At 34.8% G+C, this 16,551-nt stretch overlaps 1 protein-coding gene across 1 annotated transcript; it reads right to left on the bottom strand.

Moving 5' to 3' along the window:
- Positions 1-605: 605 nt before the first annotated feature.
- Positions 606-3,204, bottom strand: LOC107820144 (zinc-finger homeodomain protein 4-like). The gene is made up of 3 exons (XM_016646354.2): positions 2,983-3,204; positions 2,004-2,792; positions 606-1,547 (listed from the first exon to the last, which is right to left on the bottom strand). The coding sequence occupies exons 2-3, from the start codon at positions 2,231-2,233 to the stop codon at positions 863-865; spliced, it is 915 nt and encodes a 304-aa protein (XP_016501840.1). The 5' UTR covers positions 2,234-2,792; positions 2,983-3,204; the 3' UTR covers positions 606-862.
- Positions 3,205-16,551: the final 13,347 nt, after the last annotated feature.

Genomic DNA, 16,551 nt, shown 5'->3' with positions numbered 1-16,551 from the left:
GCCACTATTTTGCTGAAACACGAAAGTTCTAGCATAATATGCTGGACTATGGTGCTCCTATGTATAAACTTCCAGTATATTATATTGAAACTTCAGCACACGAAAAGTTCGAGCATAATATGTTGGATTATGAAGCTCATCCATATAAACTTACAACATATTAAGTTGGAACTCCTGCACATTATGAAATTCCAGCACATTATACTAGAATCTCATATGTAAAAAATTCAAACTCCAGTTTTTGTTCTGATTTTATCTTTACATTAAAAAATTACCTAAATTTCGATTACTTTTGAAACTGTGAAATAACTATCAGTTGTAAATTTGACTATTTCTAATTTTTTTCTCAAGATTTTACGAGTACTTTTAAGTTCAATTTCTTTTTTTTTTTCCTTTTACTTTTTTGGGGTCCGATTAATTCCCCTTTTTTTAGGGATTGCTGTTTTGCTTTGGAAGCTCACACAAGTACCCTCCGTACGAACATATGTTTTTCCTACTCAAATTAATGGAAGACCTTTGCTATATTCTAGTGTTTGGGGCCAAATGCAATACTATAAAATTGACTCATAAACTGCACTGATTATTAAAATAGTCATCCCAAGAAATCCATCAAAAGGATGTATATAAATATAAATAAATCCAGTCTGCACTGGAGATATTAATTAGTGAAGCAAAATCCAACCAATAAGTAGAAGCTACACCAGTCCAATTCCCACATGCCCTAGCTAGTAGTTACTATATTACATACCAAAGTAAGTATTATTTTTAAATATTATGCTAATTCTTGAAATGACCATACCCCATAAATATAAAATTCAGACATAAAAGAGTTACACCCCAAAAAAAAAAAAACAATGGATAATTAAACTTGATTTTGAGGAATGGTACTGTTGGAGTTTTTCTTGGCAAGACTGTGCTTATTGTTGTGCATCCAAACTTTAAGTACTCTTCTTTTAATTCCAAGTTCTTGACAGAATTGTTGCACCACAGTTTCCTCTTGTTTTTGTATTTTCCAGCCAACTTTCTCTGCAAAGTTGAACATTTTCTCCTTCTGTTCTTGAGTAAATTTTGTTCTAAACCTTTTCTTCACTATCTGATTATGATGATGTAATGGCCTAGCCATAGCCATAGCCATAACCCCACCACCACCATTAATATCTTCATGCTCTTCTGACTCAGAAGGAAGTGACCCCATATTATTATATGACATTATCATCTGATGATGATGTGGTGCTGCTGCTCTAGAAGGGATTATAGTTCCAAATGGTTCAGGTCCCAAAAGGCCTTTGTGATGGTTGTGTGAGTGTCCTAAATAAACTTTTTTTCCTCCCCTGTTGAGATTATAGTAATCACAAGAGGAAGGTGGTAGTTGAAGAAGTTGCTGCTCACCTTCCATCTCTTTTCTGTGGAAATTTCTATGACAATTGCAAGCTGAACAAATGAGTGCTTCAATTGTACCTTCTTCACCACTTGGCATAAACTCACCACATCCATCAGTTGCATTGCCACCCATTGCAGCTGCATGGTTCTTGAGGCATTCTTTGTACCTATGGAAATGATATAATTAGATTATGCGAGCCTTGGCGTAATTGGTAAAGTAGATATCATATGACCACAGTGTCACGGGTTTGAGCCGTGGAAATGGCCTCTTGCAGAAATGCAAGGTAAAACTGAGTACAATAGACCCTTTATGACCAGGCCCTTCCCCGGACTGGTAAAGTTGATGTCATATGACCAAGAGTTCTCAGGTTCGAGCCGTGAAAACAACGTCTCGCAGAAATGCAGGGTAATTAAGGCCGAGTACAATAGACCCTTGTGGTCCGGCATTTCCCGAACACCATGCATAGCAGGAGCATAGTGCATCGGACTGCCTTTTTTTTATATTTTAGTATTTAGACGAAATAATCACACAATTCAACATAATATTAGAGCAAAATAATTTAATTAGAAGTGTGTCATTCATTTAAACTTTTAAATGAGATGGTCCCACAATTTAACGTTACCTGACAATCTTCTTGTAAGGTACATGATGGTCTGCTGATACTGGTGTTGCTTCAATGGGAGGGCCATTGATGGAATTTGCTACTGAAGAAGGTATAATGTGATTAGTATTGTTGGGTACTGGTGTAGGATCATGATGTATTATGTGGCCATGACCATGTCCTTCTCCTCCTCCAACATATGTGCTGTTAATTGGCATTGGCATTTCCTCCTCTTGAATTGGAAGTTCCATTTCTAACCTCTTTCAAAGTGCCTTAAATTCCACTAACTCCTTGTTTTTAATATTTTTGGGTAGACCAAAAGGGTAAGGGACAGGATAGGAACTTATTAATTAGAAGATAGCTAGAGTAAATGATTAAATTGAAAGTTGTGGCTGACTTCAACTAAAAAAGAATAGAAAGTAAAACAAAAAAAAAACATAAACCTAGGAGATCTTCACGATTGTCCACTCTTTTTGAAACCAGAAGCTACACAACTAGGAAATAATGCATTATTGACTCCATTATCCTCTTCTTCTTTTTTCATGCATCATCAACGGAATTATTTTTTCACCATTTTATTATAGAAATGCAGAATAAAGAAAGTACTTGGAGTACTAGGATCATGCTAATTTTTAGTTCTTAAATGTAGTTAATTTCTTCAACTAAAAATAGTCTGACTTTGGACCCAAAGAAGAAATGAGAGATGAATAAGACTTCCTTTGACAGTGAACAAAAATGAGCAAATGAAGTGTATTCTTGAAAGTGAAGAAGAAAGAGAGAAAAGGGTTAAACACTTCCAAAACTGTTCTCCTGAAAAAGACAATAATAGTTGAAAGAAATTAGAACTGCAAATGAAGAAGGAAAATGGAAGTCAATATGGCATGAAAATAAAGCTAGCTAGTTACTATACTAGCAATTCAGTAATGTTCTTTTTTTTTTTTCTAAGTAAAAAAAGATTGTATAGAGAAGGAGAGTGGAGATGGAAATTTGAGAGGGTTACCAAATTGAGATTCTTTAGCTTTTGAATTTAAGACAGCAGCTTACAAAGCAAAAGATAAAACTGCAAAATGATCAAGATTGAATAATTTCTCTTCTTTTCTTTTGTCTAGGAAATGGAGTTAATTTGGAATAATATATTGTACTAAGAGGTGAAGAAGAAGAAAAAGAGAGACAAAAAGAAAGGAATGGGATGAAGAGACAAAGGGAAAGAGTGTTTTGCAGTGGGTTTTCCTAGTGAAGCACTAAACATAAGCTTATAGAAGTAGTGAGGACCCAATAAGAGGGGAGAGAGACAAAAGAAATAAAATAGAATAACCAATTTTTTTTGTATAACAATCAATTTTATATTCATAAGGTAGTAATTTCAAGTAAATTTCCTGATGAACATTGACGAATAAATATATAAACAAGTAGTGAATAACTTGTTATATTAAATTAAATTATCCTAATCGATATATCATGTAAAAAGAATTTATACTTTAAGTATATATAACTTAAGTCATTGTTTTAATACACCTTCAATGGTTATAATGGAGTTTGGTAAGTATCTTTTCATCCTTAATTAAATATATCATATTCAAGTTCTTGGAATAAAGTCGTCTTTGACATGAAACGTTTTACCTCAAAATTAGAGTTTTTCCCGCGAATTTGAATTAACCGGACAAAAAATAGTTGCTAAATATCGGATGGAATTAATATAAATGTATATTTTACTACAAGCAGAGGAGAGCACTATGAAGTTTATTTTTTCTTTTCCTCTCTTTTTGGTTAAACACAAAGGAGATAAAATATTTCTGGAAAACAAAAAAAGGGCAAAAATTAAAAGTGGGGTGCTTGCTTAGCTTGCACTATCAGGCACCAAACTTACGCCATATAGAGAGTGCAGTGTGTCAGAGTGAGGAGGATAAAGGAAGGGAAGAGAGAGATAGAGAATCCAATAAAGAGTTCTTTGATTAAAGAAAAAAATAAAAGAAATTGTCCTACAAATTAATTTTACAGAAATAAACTGTGTTACAAGCAATCTCCTCCTTCTCCCTTTTCTTTTAAAAAACATATTTTGGTTGGAAAGAAAAATTCTTTGAACATATACATAGATCTAAACTGCTAGATTAGGGCAAGCAAGAGGTGATGGAGGACATTTCTCTTTGCCTCAAAATTGCACCCTTCAATTCTTTCCATATGTGATATAACTTTTACTTTGAGGTGAGTTTCAAAATCAAACCAACTCACAACCATAATATATTTGTGAAATACACATTAAATAATAATTGAAACGGTGTATAAAATTTGTTAGATGGATGCTTTTAGCCTCTTTTTTTTTTTCGGGTTATAAAATTCATTTGCTTAGAGGAAGCACTTCTACGTCGAAAACAGTCTCTCTATCTTTAAAGAGTAAGGTGTGTGTGTACATACTACACTCCCCAAACTCCATTTATGAGATCACACTAGATTTGTTGTTGTTGTTGTTGTAAGCACTTCTACATGTTTTCTTTGAGCAGAATGTCAATCGGAAACGGTCTTTTTACCTGCACAAAATAGGATTAAGACTTCGTACTTAGTACCCTCCTCAGATTCTGTTTATGGCATTATGTCGGATATATTATTATTGTTACTGTATTTGTTATTTAGAGGTGAGGAGTTCTTGGAGGGAGGAAGCCGAGGGTCTATCAGAAACAACCTCTCTATCCCAGGGTAGGGGTAAGGTCTGCGTACACACTACCCTCCCCAGACTCCACTAGTGAGATTATACTGAGTTGTTGTTGTATTTGTTATTTAGAGGAAGCTATTGGCTATCTTACAGGAAACTAGAAAAATTGAAGAAATATCTGTGAGTCGGGGCTAAAGGTGCTGAGTGTTTTATCTAATTATTTTTAAAGAGTTCTAAGTTTTTTTGCTTAAACAGTATAACAACTATTTATACATTATAAAGTGCAATGGGTAAATTTTTATCATAAATATTACTAGTAGGTAGCTTATTAAAAATGATACTAACTTACTATCACATGTTAAGTTATGTATTAATAGTGTTAATTTTTTTTTTTACATTATCCGTATGTATAACCTAAATTCATTTTGAACAAGAGTTTAACTAATATATGCTGACATTAATAATTATTTTTATACTATCAAGTCACTTAGTTAGGTACATGTAACTTTCAAATGAGAAACATGCATTATGACCTATAAACATGATACTTCCTCCGGTCCATAATAAATGACTTTTTGACATTTTTATTTTGGTCCAAAATAAGTGTATTTTTACATAATCAAGAAGAAATTAATTTTATTTATTTAAAATTATTTCTTATTTACATATCCCAATGTGTCAAGGTAACAATTAATTAAAGGTAATTTAGTGAACACACCTTTTTTTCTCTAAGAGTTCGTATTTTCTTAAGGGGTGTGTCAAAAAATAAAAAATTACTTATTATGAACCGGAGAAAGTAAATAGCATATTACAACACATAAATATAAACTAATAGTATAAAACAATTTACATTACCAATGTGTATAAATTAAAAACTTTGAAAAGTGATGACAGGTTGATAAGACTGTATTTATGGATAGCAAAGCAAATGCATGAAATATAGTAAGCAACATAGTCTTTATGTGGCTCATTATGCCACTCGTGATTTAGTTACATTTATTATTAATGTAAAACTACTCTCTTTAAGACTAGCTTTGACCAAAGATCCCAACACGCATGCAACTCATGTGAATCTTAATGACATTAACACCCTATTATAAAAGCATAAATCGGTAATATTTATTTTTTTATTTTTATTTTTTTGTAAAAGGAGAGAATCTAGCACGTATCGTGGAAGCAATTATGTAGTATTAATAAACCATTTAATTAACAGTGAAAAGGAAATCAACTTTTATGTGTAATTAGTATAAGAAAAATCACCATTTCACGTGCATGAAGCTCTTCATAAACAAACTTAGTGCTGAAATAATATTTGAATCATTAGGGAGAAAAAGTAAAACCTTCGCCTATTTTTACGAGGATCTTTTAAGACAATGATATTATGTCGTCAACATATTATTTTTTTTGTTTTAATTTTGCCCTATGATTCTAGTGTATATATCGACCTCAAAACTATACGAAATTAAAACAAGAAAACTGAAATTGGTGTGCATTTTATTTATTTATTTAGGGCAGTAGTACAAAAAGTGAATTGCTAAAAGATTTCAAAATTAATGAGTTTCATTTAATGTTTATTCTGTGCAGTTCGCAGTTCTATTTTCTTTATTCTTTGGTTGAAAAGAGAATGGCAAACCTGCCCCGACATAGCAATGTACAAATAAATGTATTTTGGTAGGCTCAACTAACCACCAAAGAGACGATTTTATATTTCTGAAATTAGAGTCAAAGTTCATTGAATGATCACTAAATCAGAGGGACCTGATCAAGCGATAGAACCTTTTTTTAACCCCTATGTCCGATTTTCGTTTATGGTCTGATTAGTCTAAATAAAAGTTAATTATATTGAATGTTTTTATTAAAATAAAATAATTTTTTTCTACAACCTGTTAAAATATACTAACATTCTACAACCTGTTAAAATATACTAACATTAAAAAAATTACACTGTCAATCAATTAAATTATTTTTTATTATTACTAATATATAATCAGATTGAAATGAAAAGAAAATACAGAAAAAGATAGTGATTTCCTTGTGGAATACTATAAAACAAAAGGACTACTGCATTTTGTTCAGAGTCCATCACCTTCTTCTTTCAAACACGCAACCTCACCAACACAGACAATTGCACGGGTTAAAAAGTCTGAGTTTCGAAGACAATCCACTCCTCTTTAATTAATTTTCATTTTCATTTCCTTTTTCTATTGTACTCTCTTTTGCTTCTTAATTCTCAAGTTTCTATTTTTTAAAGTGCCAATAATATTATTAAACGGTACATGTTATAACATTTATGACTTATGTAATCTAAATCTATATATATATATATTAAAGGACTAAAGTTGCCATATATATAATTGGCATTGTGGTTAAGCCAAGTGACAAGCTAATAAATGCCAATAGTATATGGTAACTTTATTCTATATTTGACTATGTTAGTCAAATACATATATATCTAAAAAAAACTGAATATGAATTAAAGGATATTTTGAATTTATAGATTAAGTTTTTATATCTATATCTATATATATATTAAAGGAATATATATATTAAAGGAATAAAGTTACCATATATAATTGACATTGTGGTTAAGCCAAGTGGCAAGCTAAGAAATGCCAATAGTATATGATAACTTTATTCTATATTTGACTATGTTAGTCAAATACATATATATCTAAAAAAAACTAAATATGAATTAAAAGATATTTTGAATTTATAGATAAAGTTTTTAATATATATATTAAAAGGAGGATAATATGCATTGTGGTTAAGCCAAGTGCCAATCTAAAATGAAACCATTTGGCAATTTTAGGATAACATTAATAATTAGAAATTGTAAATGAAAACATAATTAATGGAAGTAGTTGAATGAATCTTATACATAATCTAAATAGATCTTAGACAAATCTAATATATATATATCTATATTCATATTTATATTTATATTTGTATATATATCTATATCTATATCTATATCTATATCTATATGTATATCTATATATTGACCCACTCCTAGACTTTCTTCTATGTTAGCTAGAAATATGGAGGTAAAAAAATTAATTAAAAAACTATAATATATAAATGTAAATTGAGATAACCTATGACTATTTATACTTTGGAGTAAGTTAAAATATAAAATAAAACTAACATTTACTTAAGATATTAAAGGGTTATTGTCTTTAAAAAATAAAAAAATCAATCAGCAAAATAAGATCTTACATAAAATATACAAATTATTTATAAGGTAAGAAAAAAATTAAATAATCAATAAAAATATTTTAATAATAAAAATAATAAAATCATATTAATATTGATAAATCGGGCAAACGGGTATTTTATACGCAAATATTACTACAACATTTAGATATTGTATGTTCAAACAACTAAGAAAATATTTTTTATGATTAATATATGAATTGAGTGCGGTTAATTTAAGTTTGAACGCATAACATAATTGTTTGAAAATGAGGTCTAATTTAGAAAATAGAAAGAGTTATTTGAACTTGAGATGACATTTATTTTTTGAAATATGATAAGAAAAATCATATTTTGGAATATGAAAAATAAAGTCAAAATTATTCTTGAAATAATTCTTTAATTTTTATCTAAATTATATTAGAATGAGTGTGGTAGAAATAGATATTAAATTCAAACAAGCTAATTAAAAGCCACATGAAAATGTAATAATATTAGGTATTAAATAATATAATAGCAAAAATATTGAATAAATAGAGAAAAAATAAAAAAAAAATCATATTTTTATCATAGAGAAAAAAGGGTAAAACTTATTTATATTTGAGATGATAAATATTTATATATTATGATAAGAAAGGTCATAATATGGATAAGTCCACGTCACTCAAGTCTAATAGATAAAACCAAAAACTAAAAATATTTAATAATAAAAAATAAATTAGAGATAATGTGAGGATACTTATAAATCATAAGTTTAGAAAACAAAATAAAGTAAATATACAATACTTAAAAATATTATTAACAAATTTAAATATTTTAAAAGCTTAGAGCAATTTTTAAAACAAAAAAAATATTTATTTTATGATTAAAAAATTATATATTTATCTGTATTATACTAGATAATAGTAATTAATAATTATATAAAATAAAGTTATAAATTAATGAAAAACCACAGAAAACGTAATAATACTACATATTTGTAATGACCCAACCGGTCATTTTGACTTTTGGAAGCTCATTCCCTAAAATAAAACTCCCCGAACATGCTTTTATTAATTTATGACTTGCGGGGATGGTTGGTTCGGGATTTGGAAGCGTTTGGGTTGAAATCGGAACACTTGGCTCCTTAAGTTAGCCTTAAAAGGCCAAGTTTGACTTCGGTCAACATTTTGAAAAAATGACCTGGAATCAGGATTTGACGGTTCTGATAGGTTCGTATGATGATTTTGGACTTGGGCGTATATCCGAATCGGATTTTGAATAACTCAGGAGCATTTTGATGCTAAAGAGTAAAGAAATCAACTATTTGAAGGTTTAAACTTCTTTAAATTTAGTTTGGAGTGGGATTTTTAGTAATTGAAGTCCGTTTGAAATTCCGAGTTTGGGAATAGTTCCTTATAGTGATTTAAGACTTGCACGCAAAATTTCGTGTCATTCCGAGTAGTTTAAGTATATTTCGGCGCATTGGAAGTAAATTGAAGAACTTGAAATTCTTAAGTTTGAATCAGTTTGGTTTAGGGTATGATTCTTAGATTTGATGATGTTTTACACTTTACGAGAGTTCGAGCAAGTCCGTTTTATGATTTCAAACCTGTTGGTATGTTCGGATGGGGTCCCGGAGACCCCGAGTGTCAATCGGACGAGGCTCGGACCATGTTGGAACTTGGGAGCCAAAACTGAAGCTCCCAGCTACTGTCAGAATCGCACCTGCGCTTGGCCAGTCGCAGGTGCGACATTCGCAGATGCGACAGAAGCTCGCAGGCGCAGCACTCGCATATGCGAGATTTTGAGCGGAAAAGCGGAAAAGGGAAGGGGCAATCCACCGCAGATGCGGACGATTTGCGCACCTGCGAACGCGCAGGTGCGAAGCTTTGTGTTCAAATGCGAGAGTTGGCCAGGCAAGTGAAACTCGCACCTGCGAGGATTTTTCCGCAGGTGCGGAGCCGCAGGTGCGTTCCAACTTTCGCAGGTGCGAAAGACCTGTTTAGCAGAAAGCTTAAAAGAACGGGAATTCACCATTTTTGCCTATTTTCTTCCATTCTTGGGCGATTTTAGAACTTTTTGAGAGGAGATTTCAACTAACAACTTTGACGTAAATTAATTCTACACCCTTTGAGTTAAATACATAGATTATAGCTAGTAAATCTTAGAAATCAAGGGTTTAGGTGAAAAACCTAAATTTTTATAAAAGTGAGATTTTAACCACGAAAATAGTTATGGAATTGGGTAGAAATTATATATTTGAGTTCTTGAGATTATGGGTAACATTTTTATCCGAAAATTTTCGAAATCCGGGCAAGTGGACTCGGGATGAATATTAAGAATTTTACTATTTTGGATAGAGTAATTTAATTAATAGATTAATTTCGAATTATTGAACATATATTAACTATTTTATATAACTTTTGGATAGTTTCGGATTTTTCGGCATTGAATCGAGAATTTTACGCGACGCGATAATCGGAAAGTGGACTTTGAGACGAGGTAAGTCTCTTGTCTAATCTTGTGAGGGGAAAATTACCCCATAGGGATTAAATTGAATAATTGTTGCTAATTGCGGGGGCTACGTACGCATGAGGTGACGAGAGTCCGTGCGTAGCTACTATAAATGCTAAAGTCCGGGTAGTTTAGGATTCAAAGCATGAATTACTTGTGTAAATTGTATTCCCTAATTTATTAATATTAAATTGATATATATGAATATATTGTGAATTGTTAGATAATTTTTTTTTTATTTTTTTTTTTACGTGTCAAAATCAGGAATAGTAGAATCTCACGGATCGGTACAGAAACTTTTGTATTTATCTTCGAGAGGCTATGGAACTGTTAGGAAACTTCACTTATTTGATCCCTAATCATGCGAATTTCTTGACTTTAGATTTCTAAATCTATGTCTTTCTATTCTCTCATAGATGGTGAGGACATCCACCGCTGGATCCGACTATCAGATATTGTGCCCCCTGATAGAGCCGCGAGAGGCCGGGGCTGGTGCCGCGGTCAGGGTCCGGGAGAGGACAAGGAGGGGCATGTAGTGTAGCCAGAGCAGCTGCACGAGCTACGACAGAGGAGCCACCGGTAGCTTCCGTTGGGAGGTAGGCACTTGTGGTGCTTGTTGCTACCCCTGCACTTCAAGAGATGCTCGCCCAATTCTTGAGCATATTTGGTAATCTAGCTCAGGCGGGGTTGATTCCACTTGCAACGGCAACATCTCAGGCTAGGGTAGGAGCGCAAACTCCAGCGGCCCGTACCCCAGAGCAGTGATTCCATGTTGAGCAGGTCCCATAAGTTATACAAGTGCAGTTGGTTGTCCTAGTTCAGGCCGAGGTTAGGACATCAACTTCTAAGGAGGAGTAGCTCAGGCTCGAGTGGTACAAAAAATACCATCCTCCTTCTTTCAGTGGCCTAGCTACAGAGGACGCATAAGGCTTTCTGGAAAAGTGCCACTGTATTCTCCATAACATACGTATAGTGAAGACGAGCGGGGGTTCTTTCACTTCTTTCTAGCTATCGGGACTAGCATACTAGTCTTGGCGGGCTTGGGAGGAGGCTAGCCCAACCGAGGCAGCTTCACTCACATGGTCTCAATTTTTAGAGATGTTATTGAGATTTTGTTCCCCGAAGCCTTTGGGATACATGGCGCGAGCAGTTTGAGAAGTTGTGCCAGGGTTCTATGATCGTATCAGAGTATGTTCTGAAGTTTAGTGAGTTGTCCAGATATGCACCTGCCTTGGTTTACACAATTAGAGATCGAGTCCGTCGATTTATCAAGAGGCTCAACTATGGTATTAGATTCAGCATGGCTTGATAGTTGGAGACTGATACTCCATACCAGCAGGTGGTAGAAATCACATGGAGATTGGAGGGTTTGCAAGGCCAGGAGACATGACAGGGAGGCCAAGAGTCATTGAGATTCTGGTGGATATAGTGGTGTCCACCAGAAAGTTATATGTTGTGATATTGATACGCATGTGGTGGATTAAGGATTGGGGTCGAAATGCATGTGGTGAGATAAGGTGGTCTTGATATGCTTGTTGGTAGTAGAGGAACTTCTTTAAGCCACGCGGTGTGATAAGGTGGGCTAAAACACGGGAAGCTACTTCGAAAAAATTATTTTCAAAACTAAATGCAAAGCTCCCGCGGTGATATAAGGAATGATTATGATTTGTTTTGTGATATGAGACTGTGAGGAAGTACCTCGGTAGTGATGCTTGCTAATACCATTCAATTATATCACTTGTGTGTTTGTTGCTTTGTTTCCTTGTCATATTATTCATTGTTTACTTACGTGATGCCTTAATTGCCTTAATTCAGTGTATCTATTCTTGGTATATTTTCTTCATTGTTTCATTTTTGTTGTTTATCATTATCACGCTATCATATACCTGTTCAATTTTCTTATTTATTCTAGTAGGGTGTTGACCTGACCTCATCACTACTCTACCGAGGTTAGCACTTATTGGGTACCGTTGTAGTCTACTCATTCTACACTTTTGCACATCCTTTTATGCAGATCCAGGTAGCCTTACCAGCCTAGGCACCAGTGAGTAGAGTTTAGATATGGAGACTTCAAGGTATACCCGCCGGCGTCTGTGGGCCCTCGGAGTCACCCTCTACCTAGTTCTATTTCATTTTCCCCTTTTATAGATAATGTTGTATGGGGATATTTAGTATACTGTTGTAGAGCTTGGGACCCGATGTTGGGAGTTTTATTCTGTTGAGTTGTAGAGTTCTTTTATATTAGTTGTTGAGTTATTTGAAAGTTTTTATCATTTTCTCAGTTAAATTCTGCCTGAATGTTAGGCTTACCTACTCTTAGAGACTAGGTTCCATTACGACATCCTACAGAGGAAAATTTGGTCAGTGACAAGTTGGTTTCAAAGCCCTAGGTACATAGGTTTTACGTGTCAAAAGCAGGAATAGTAGAATCTCACGGATCGGTACAGAAACTTTTGTATTTATCTTCGAGAGGCTATGGAACTGTTAGGAAATTTCACTTATTTGATCCCTTCTCATGCGAATTTCTTGACTTTAGATTTCTAAATCTATGTCTTTCTATTCTCTCATAGATGGTGAGGACATCCACCGCTGGATCCGACGATCAGATATTGTGCCCCTGATAGAGCCGCAAGAGGGCGGGGCTGGGGCCGCAGTTAGGGTCCGGGAGAGGATAAGGAGGGGCATGTAGTGTAGCCAGAGCAGCTGCACGAGCTACGACAGAGGAGCCACCGGTAGCTTCAGTTGGGAGGAAGCACTTGTGGTGCTTGTTGCTACCCCTGCACTTCAAGAGACGCTCGCCCAATTCTTGAGCATATTTGGTAATCTAGCTCAGGCGGGGTTGATTCCACTTCCAACAGCAACATCTCAGGCTAGGGTAGGAGCGCAAACTCCAGCGGCCCGTACCCCAGAGCAGTGATTCCATGTTGAGCAGGTCCCATAAGTTATACAAGTACAACTTGTTGTCCTAGTTCAGGCCGAGGTTAGGGCATCAACTTCTAAGGAGGAGTAGCTCAGGCTCGAGTGGTACAAAAAATACCATCCTTCTTCTTTCAGTGGCCTAGCTACAGAGGACGCATAAGGCTTTCTGGAAAAGTGCCACTGTATTCTCCATAACATGGGTATAGTGAAGACGAGCGGGGGTTCTTTCACTTCTTTCTAGCTATCGAGACTAGCATACTAGTCTTGGCAGGCTTGGGAGGAGGCTAGCCCAACCGAGGCAGCTTCACTCACATGGGCTCAATTTTTAGAGATGTTATTGAGATTTTGTTCCCCGAAGCCTTTGGGATACATGGCGCGAGCAGTTTGAGCAGTTGTGCCAGGGTTCTATGATCGTATCAGAGTATGTTCTGAAGTTTAGTGAGTTGTCCAGATATGCACCTGCCTTGGTTTACACAATTAGAGATCGAGTTCATCGATTTATCAAGAGGCTCAACTATGGTATTAGATTCAGCATGGCTCGATAGTTGGAGACTGATACTCCATACCAGCAGGTGGTAGAAATCACATGGAGATTGGAGAGTTCTTTTATGTTAGTTGTTGAGTTATTTGAAAGTTTTTATCATTTTCACAGTTAAATTCTACCTGAATGTTAGGCTTACCTACTCTTAGAGACTAGGTTCCATCACGACATCCAATAGAGAAAAATTTGGTCAGTGACAAGTTGGTATCAAAGCCCTAGGTACGTAGGTTTTTTTTTTTTTTTTTTTTGAAGCGTTTGGGTTGAAATCGAAACACTTGGTTCCTTAAGTTAGCCTTAAAAGGCCAAGTTTGACTTCGGTCAACATTTTGAGAAAATAACCCCGAAATCAGGATTTGACGGTTCTGATAGGTTCGTATGATGATTTTGGACTTGGGCGTATATCCGAATCGGGTTTTGGATAACCCGGGAGCGTTTTGACGCTTAATAGTAAAGAAATCAACTATTTGAAGGTTTAAACTTCTTTAAATTTGGTTTGGAGTAGGATTTTTAGTAATTGAAGTCCGTTTGAAATTCCGAGTTTGGGAATAGTTTCGTATAGTGATTTAAGACTTGCACGCAAAATATCTTGTCATTCCGAGTAGTTTAAGTATATTTCGGCGCATTTGAAGTAAATTAAAGAACTTGAAATTCTTAAGTTTGAATCAGTTTGGTTTAGGGTATGATTCTTAGATTTGATGATGTTTTACACGTTCCGAGAGTTTGAGCAAGTCCGTTTTTTGATTTCAAACCTGTTGGTATGTTCGGGCGGGGTCCCGGGGACCCCGAGGGTCTATCGGACGAGGCTCGGACCAAGTTGGAAGTTGGGAGCCAAAACTGAAGCTCCCAGCTACCATGAGAATCGCACCTGCGCTTGGCCAGTCGCAGGTGCGACATTCGCAGATGCGACATAAGCTCGCAGGCGCGGCACTCGCATATGCGAGATTTTGAGCACATAAGAGGAAAAGGGAAGGGGCAATCCACCGCAGATGCGAATAATTTGCGCACCTGCAAACGCACAGGTGTGAAGTTTTGTGCGCAAATGTGAGAACTGGCCAGGCAAGTGAAACTCGCACCTGCGAGGATTTTTCTGCAGTTGCGAAGCCGCGTGTGCGTTCCAACTTCCGCAGGTGCGAAAGACCTGATTGACAAAAAGCTTAAAAGAACGGGAATTCACCATTTTTGCCAATTTTCTTTCATTCTTGGGCGATTTTGGAGCTTTTTGAGAGGAGATTTCAACTAACATCTTTGAGGTAAGTTAATTCTACATCCTTTGAGTTAAATACATAGATTATGAGTAGATTATAACTAGTAAATCTTAGAAATCAAGGGTTTAGGTGAAAAACCTAGGTTTTTATAAAAGTGAGATTTTAACCTCGAAAATATTTATGAAATTAGGTAGAAATTATATATTTGAGTTCTTGAGATTATGGGTAACGTTTCATCCAAAAATTTTCGGAATCCGGGCACGTGGGCCCGGGGTGAATTTTAAGAATTTTACTATTTTGGATAGAGTAATTTAATTAATAGATGAATTTCGAATTATTGAATATATATTAATTATTTTATATAACTTTTGGATAGTTTCGGATTTTTCGGCATTGAATCGAGAATTTTACGTGACGCGATAAGCGAAAAGTGAACTTTGAGACGAGGTAAGTTTTTTGTCTAATCTTGTGAGGGAAAAATTAATCCATAGGGATTAAATTTAATAATTGTTGCTAATTACGGGGGCTACGTATGCCCAAGGTGACGAGAGTCCGTACGTAGCTACTATAAATGCTAAAGTACGAGTAGTTTAGTACTCAAAACATGAATTATTTGTGTAAATTGTATTTCCTGATTTATTAATATTAAATTGATATATATGAATATATTGTGAATTGTTAGATAAAGATATTAAAGGATGAAAATCTCATATGCTTGATTTTCTGTTTAAATCAATTAATTGTTAAAAGAAATTGTTCTTCCTCCCGAATTTATCTCATAATAAATATACTCTCCTTCTGGAGGTACATAAGAAAATGTCCTCCTTTCTTGTGGAGTGGGCCGAACGCCTCGGCAGGATAGATATATCTATGGATCGCGCGCACGTCCCTCGGCAGTGTACATGATACTCTATATCGGGCTGTACGTCCTCGATAGAAATCGTGCTTAATAACAATAATAATAATTACACGATACTTTAACAGTTTATTTGTAACGACCCGACTTGTCGTTTTAAGAATTAACGCCTCGTTCAACGACTTAAGGTCTTGAGCAGCTTCATATTATGTGTATTGACTTGCGTGCGCGGTTGCATTCAGTTACCAGATGACTCAGGGTGATTTGGGACACTTGGTCCCTAAAATGGAAGCTTAAGTCTTAGGATTTTGACCATAGTCGGAAATGTGTGAAGACGACTACGGAATGGAGTTCCGTTAGCTCCGTTGGGTGATTTTGGACTTCGGAGTGTGTCCGAAAAATTAATGGGAGGTCCGTAGTGGAATTAAACTTGAAATGGCGAAAGTCGAATTTTTAAAAAGTTTGACCGGAGGGTTGACTTTTTGATATCGAGGTCGAAATCTGATTGTGGAAATTTGAATAGCTTCGTTATGTCAATTATGACTTATGTGCAAAATTTGAAGTCGTTCCGAATTAATTTGATGTGTTTCGGCACAAGATATAGAATTTGAAAGTTCAAAATTTGGAGATGATTCAAAAATGAAAGTTGTAGCTATTTGCGTCTAGTTTTCAGAAATATAAACCATTTATCATTTGGAGTTGTGTACAAAAAG

Source organism: Nicotiana tabacum, chromosome 19 (genome assembly GCF_000715075.1).
Source record: "Nicotiana tabacum cultivar K326 chromosome 19, ASM71507v2, whole genome shotgun sequence".
Classification (NCBI taxonomy): domain Eukaryota; kingdom Viridiplantae; phylum Streptophyta; class Magnoliopsida; order Solanales; family Solanaceae; genus Nicotiana; species Nicotiana tabacum.
The sequence above is the reverse complement of the archived record's forward strand: the minus strand, read 5'-3'. Positions and strand labels throughout refer to the sequence as shown.